Here is a 6,237-nt window from a genome sequence, read left to right as displayed (position 1 = left end):
AGCCCGCGTGATGTCACCAGCACCAGGACTTCCTCTGCCTGTCTCGGGGCCGCAGCCTGCGAGTTTTGCCATCCTTGCATACTAACCAGCCGAAGCCTGCCGTGCTGTATGGATGTGACCCCTCCAGGCAGAAGCTCTCCTGTAGGAACCCTCAGTGTCGGGAGGAGAGGCCTGTCAGGTCTGAGCCTCAGCTGGCTGCACTGCAGCCTGCCGGCTGGGCCGTACCACTCAGGCTCCTCGGAATCCATTTCGAGCTCCCAATGTGCACACGGGCGTCCTGGCTTTGGAAGCAGCCGCTTCAGCCCTGCCAAACGTCGGCACACAGGCTGTACCGGATCCCACTGACCCAGGACCCTGCTGTGCCCACACCTCCCCTGCCCATAACCCCCCACAGCAGGGCTCAGAACAGCTGCAAATCGCCGCCACTCCCAGGCCTCACGCCTCACAGCAACGGCCCGGCCCTGGACTCTCACTGGTCAGAGGCAGCATCATCAGCTCCGGTTGGCTGAGACTCAGCGCACAGGAGCAGCAGTTGGCAGCTGGCTTGGGGTTGCCCGGCTCTGCCTTCGCACGGTGCCACTGCCGCAGCCTGTCTGTTCCTGACGAGCTGATTCTGTAGAAGAAGGTGTCTATCTCAGGGATTTCCCACTGTTTCAACAGCTGAAGGACAATTCGGTCATTGGTCGCAGCAAACACAAGTTCCCAAGGGAAAGGTCCTGGTTAACATAAGGTCCTTTTATGACAAGGTTATCCATTTAGTTGACCAAGGGAAGCCTGTTGATGTTATCGCTGAATATTTCAGTAGAGCTTCTGATACTGTTTCTCACAACACCCTTCAGGGCACAATGTCCTGCATACAGTTAGACAGAAGAAGAATGTGGTGGGTGAGCAGCTGGCCATTAGGTCAGGCCCAAAGGATTATACTCAGAGGGTTCTGTCAGGCTGGTAGGTGGTCACTATCAGGGATCCCCAGGGCTCCATCTTAAGGCCAGTTCTCTTTCACATTTTTCTGGATAACTTGCATGCAGGACTAGAAGAAGTTCTGAGCAAGTTTACTGATGATACCAGATGAGGAGGTGCTGTTGTTGCCCCCACTGAGTGGGGAGAGGACTTGCAGAGAGATGTGGAGAACTGGGTCAGAAAACTGGGTACCAGTTGGTCCTAAGCACCAAGTGCATAAAGCATAACAAGTGCCTGATTGTGCACCTGGGTAGGGGCAACCCTGGACATACACACTGACTGGATATGGGACACTGGAGGGTGGACTGAATGAAAAGGACTGGTGGTCCTGCTCAACATCAAACTTAACGTGAGTCAGCAATGTACCCAGGTGGCCAGGAAGGCCAATGGTCCCCTGGAGTTCATCAAGTAAGGTATTGCCAGCTGGCTGAGGGAATGGATCGTCCCTCTCTGCTCTGCACTGCTACAGCCACATCTGGAGCACTGAGTGCACATCTGGGCACTGCAGAACATAAAGGACATCAAACTATGTGGGGGTGTGTAAAGGTGGGCACTGAAACTGAGAGATGTGAAGTTCAGAGTTACATTGGGATTGACTACCTGCTCAGACATGGCCTTTCTTACATCCCACATCCTGCGATGAGACACAGGGCACACATGGGACATGAACATCACAGTGTCCTTGCACCCCATGCAGAGCCTGTGATCTTCTGTCCCTGTGTCTTTCATTTGACATCATACAGACCTCCATCCCACTGCCCAGGAATAGCCCTGAGCCAACATGAGGGACAGGATCACCCTGCCAAGGGTCTGGGAATCAGGTCATGGCCTGTCTGCTTCGTATGGCAAAAGAGGGGTTTCTCTGCATCAGAGCCACCATGCCAGTGCCTTTGCCTGCCTGTAGTTGTGGCTTCCAATTATCTTCTCTAACAAGTCCCTTGGGAAGTTTCCTTGTTAGTGTCCCTCAATGGGCCCATTAATACTCCAAGAAACTTCATTGTTACTTCTGCCTTTGTCTCATTGAGCACTTTGTGCAGTTTTCTCTCTGCACTGGAAGTGGATGGAATCAGCAGCAAATGCCGCCTGGGGCTCCTTACCACCTAAGGAGCCCTCCTGAGCCTTGTGCCTTGCTGTCATCATCTTCAGGTTTTCAGAACTTGTTCAGCAAAATGGAGGGGTACCTGGAGAGAGCTTAAAGAGGAACAGTCCAGCAAACACTTATTGTCTATTAATTTATACTTGGGTTTAATCAAGACATTAAAGCAGCACTGTGCAACTGATGTCAATCCAGGATGTCCCCAGTGTTCTGCTGCTGTGTGGACAATGGTCCTCCTCAACCACCGCACCCAATTTCTGCTAACATTGGCCCCATGGGACTTGTATCACTTTTCCTCACTTCATTCTTCTTCTCTGCATTCATCCGCTCAGTGTTAAACCTGCTTTGCACCAACTGCTGCAGACTGAAAAGGAAAAATTCCTTTTTTTTTTTTTTTTTTTTTTTGGCCAGCAAATGGAAGAAAAGGTGATGCAATTGGATGAACAGTAAAATACAGTGATCAACAGTTACAATACAGTGATGCCATGTCCAAGCTGCTTCCATTATGGTTTGTCTTTCACAGGGAATACTTGTACAAGAAATGAGTTATACACAGGTAGGATGGGATAGATAGAATCACAGTGAAGGATTTGACAACAAAGTCCATCAGACTTTTAAGGAATGGATCAAATTACAGTAATCTCCCTGGGATAGATCAGCCAGGTAGTTGGGAGGTATCAACTTAAACTGAACAGGACTCGTGAGTATTTCACAAACTGAGAAGGGTTAACACATTCTCATTGATTTCTATCGTTGTCTTCTCTTTTTTCGCAACTATTTGAACCGCATTTCAGCCTCAGGGTTTCCCTTTAGAGATGAGATGCCTGCAGTAACTCAGCTGGATCCCTGCCCTTCACAGGGAAGTTCAACCCTCTCTGTCTTTCTCTGGATGCCCTTTTTGTTTCATCAAACAGTCTCTGGTAGGACTCCCCATATGTCAGGAATTAATCACTGACCACTTGAAATCTGGTGTTTAATTCAGTGATTTCAAAGCACAGTCAAGATGCTGTTGTCTTTCATGAGCTGTTGGCCAAGAAGAGCCAGGGACATCTCAGGGGAGATGAGTGAGAAGGATAAACATGACATCCTCTGCTGCTGAGCTGGACCAGGCTCCTGGGACACAGGGAGCTCATACAAGAGGGCAGTGCTGCAGAGAGACAGCTGTGCCCAGGAGCAGCTCTTGTGCACAGCACAGCCTGCAGGTGACAGGAGAGGAGAGAAAGGGGAGAGAGCTTACAGGATGAATGAGGTGTGAGCAGGCTGTGAGCTCACTGCAGGAGCATTGCACACAGATCATAACACGGTAAGTCTCACTGCAGACCATGCAGCTGGTTTTCATAGAGGGTTAACTTAATCAGGGACATCCCATAGCAGATCTGGCTTCTGGCACTGCGTGTTTCTTTACTGTGGAAAAAGCCTTCTGCTTTAGCTGAGGGCTTCCATGCTGCAGTGTCAGAGTACAGCCCTGAGGGCTGCGTGTCCCAGCACGGCTGCAGGCTGTGCATATGGGGCTGCAGGCGGGTGCCCAGGGCTGTCCTGCAGAGCAGGGTCCCTGCTGTGCCCCAGGGGCTGTGTGCCGGCTATGGGACTCTGCCGCCTGCCAGGCTCAGCACTCAGCCTGCCCGGGGAGCTGCCCAGGGTGCTGCGGGGACACTTGTGGGGGGAAGGAGCCCCCCGGCAGGGCTTGTGCTGCCACAGCTGCTGCCTGGGGCAGGGGATCACAGCTCCACTGCACAACTGAATGTTTGTAATAGTGCTTTGCAAGAGGAGAGCCAAAGCAGGGATTTTCTATTTCCTGGTCTGAGGGAAGGGATAAAGGATTGGAGGCAGAAATCTCATAGGGACTGTCACAGCTCTGAGAATTTTTCTTCAATCAATGGCTTGTTTTGTCAACAGTCGCACATGATGTGCTGTCAGTCTCCTCTTTCTCATAGGATGGAACCAATTGAAATTTTCATCATTTACAGTAGACAAAAATAATTCACTTAACCTGCAAACAGGCAGTATTTCAAGAAGAAATTGAATGGCACAGAGGCTGGGTTTGGGGCTCTAAGAGCAGTTGGGGTAAAGATATGAAACAGATGAAAAGATCCAGGGAGACAGGACAAGATAAGAAAATAAGAGGAAGTTTAGAGCTCCAAATGCTTCTTTTGCTTATGGAATGCTGAACAACATGAAATAAATTGCAAGTAATGTTGCTAAATATACACTATTGTTAGAGAATGAAAACATTTTATATTATAGCAGGAGGAATTTCTCTGAGATCGGTCTGGACTTGTCATTATCTTCTGCACTCTGAACAGGACTCCAAGCCCAGGAACTGCAGATGCCCAACAGCAGCTCCATCAGCGAGTTCCTCCTGCTGCCGTTGGCAGACACGCGGCAGCTGCAGCTCCTGCACTTCTGGCTCTTGCTGGGCATCTACCTGGCTGCCCTCCTGGGCAACGGCCTCATCAGCACAGCCGTAGCCTGCGACCGCCGCCTGCACACCCCCATGTACTTCTTCCTGCTCAACCTGGCCCTCCTTGACCTGGGCTGCATCTCCACCACTCTCCCCAAAGCCATGGCCAACGCCCTCTGGGACACCAGGGCCATCTCCTACGCAGGATGTGCTGCACAGCTCTATCTCTTTTTCTTCTTCATCTCATCAGAGTATTCCCTTCTCACCATCATGTCCTATGACCGCTACGTTGCCATCTGCAAGCCCCTGCACTACGGGACCTTGATGGACAGCAGAGCTTGTGCCACCATGGCAGCAGCTGCCTGGGGCACTGGGGCTCTCTATTCCCTGCTGCACACTGCCAGTACGTTTTCACTGCCTCTCTGCCAAGGCAATGTTGTCAACCAGTTTTTCTGTGAAATCCCACAGATTCTCAAGCTCTCCTGCTCAGGCTACTACCTCAGGGAAGTTTTTTTCCTCATTTTTAGTGCCTGTTTAGCCTCTGGGTGCTTTGTTTTCATAGTTGTGTCCTATGTGCAGATCTTCCTTGCCGTGCTGAGGATGCCCTCTGAGCAGGGACGGCACAAAGCCTTCTCCACCTGCCTCCCTCACCTGGCTGTGGTCTCCCTATTTGTCAGCACTGTCTTTTATGCATACCTGAAGCCCCCTTCCATCTCATCCCCATCCATGGACCTGATGGTGGCAGTTCTATACTCAGTGGTACCTCCAACACTGAACCCTATTATCTACAGCATGAGGAACAGGGAGATCAAGTACGCTCTCAGGAAGGTGATGCAACATGCACTATTCCAGCTTCAATAAAGCACACATCTTCCTCACTTGATTCCCAGTGATGGTTCTTCATGTTTTATGCATATTTGATTGTTTGATTCTGTAAGTTTTGTACAGCAATCTGCAATGAAATGTTGCAATTTATTTCTCTTCTTCTTTCCTGCCTACTTTCCATTTTCTCACTCCAAGTGCTCATGTAAACATCGAAACAGATTCCCCGAATACATTAAAAGATACCTAAAGGGCTTTCAGGAAAAGAGAATTCCTTTTGTCTTCTCTCTTCTTACCTTGTCTGGGTCTGGGGGAGGTACAGCCACAGGCAGCAGCACAACGTGCTCTTTTCATTCCTGCTCTCTTTACTCTGTCACAGTGCTCTTAATAAGGCCTCTCATTTGTGCAGGCCTGAAGGTCTTGTGTGTCTCACAACAGTCCTGTTGTCTCTACAGCAGCACTCCGGGGCTGCAGTCAGTAGCCGGCAATAAAAACGGCTGTGTCAGAGCTGGTCTCCTTGCTGGCACTGCCATAACAATAGGCCCCTTCAGAGCAGGGCCAGAGAACTGGAGGCCTCTTCCAGAGCTGGTGTAAGGAATGTACCTCAGGAGCTGCTCCCTGAGAAGACCTCGAGATCTTCTGGTGCTCTTCACTGAGTGACAGGGACAGTTTCAAGAGTCTATATGAGATCTGTAAGGGACTCAGGACAGTGCTGTGCTTTAGAATTTGTGGGTTGAAGTAAAGCTACTTACTGAGACAGAGAATAAAAAAAACGTAATCATAATGACAAGTGCATATATATATGTATTTGCAAACATACACGTTATATATATGGTATATTTTCACATATAGAAAATAATGATGTTGCAAACATATATACTAATAGTATAACATATAAAACATACAAATAGTACAAACATATATAGTAATAGATACTAATATGTATGCATATAAGTTT

The 6,237-nt window shown here is 49.3% G+C and overlaps 1 protein-coding gene across 1 annotated transcript; it reads left to right on the top strand.

Annotated features, from left to right (window-relative positions):
• The first annotated feature begins 4,382 nt into the window (after positions 1-4,382).
• LOC140265134 (olfactory receptor 14C36-like) lies at positions 4,383-5,318 on the top strand. Its single transcript, XM_072361017.1, has one exon. The coding sequence runs from the start codon at positions 4,383-4,385 to the stop codon at positions 5,316-5,318; it is 936 nt and encodes a 311-aa protein (XP_072217118.1).
• The last annotated feature ends 919 nt before the right edge of the window (positions 5,319-6,237 follow it).

This window comes from Excalfactoria chinensis, unplaced genomic scaffold, assembly GCF_039878825.1.
Source record: "Excalfactoria chinensis isolate bCotChi1 unplaced genomic scaffold, bCotChi1.hap2 Scaffold_68, whole genome shotgun sequence".
Lineage (NCBI taxonomy): Eukaryota > Metazoa > Chordata > Aves > Galliformes > Phasianidae > Excalfactoria > Excalfactoria chinensis.
The sequence above is the reverse complement of the archived record's forward strand: the minus strand, read 5'-3'. Positions and strand labels throughout refer to the sequence as shown.

Coding starts and splice junctions, on each gene's coding strand:
- LOC140265134 (XM_072361017.1), top strand. CDS start 4,383: ATGCCCAACAGCAGCTCCATCAGCGAGTTCCTCCTGCTGCCGTTGGCA.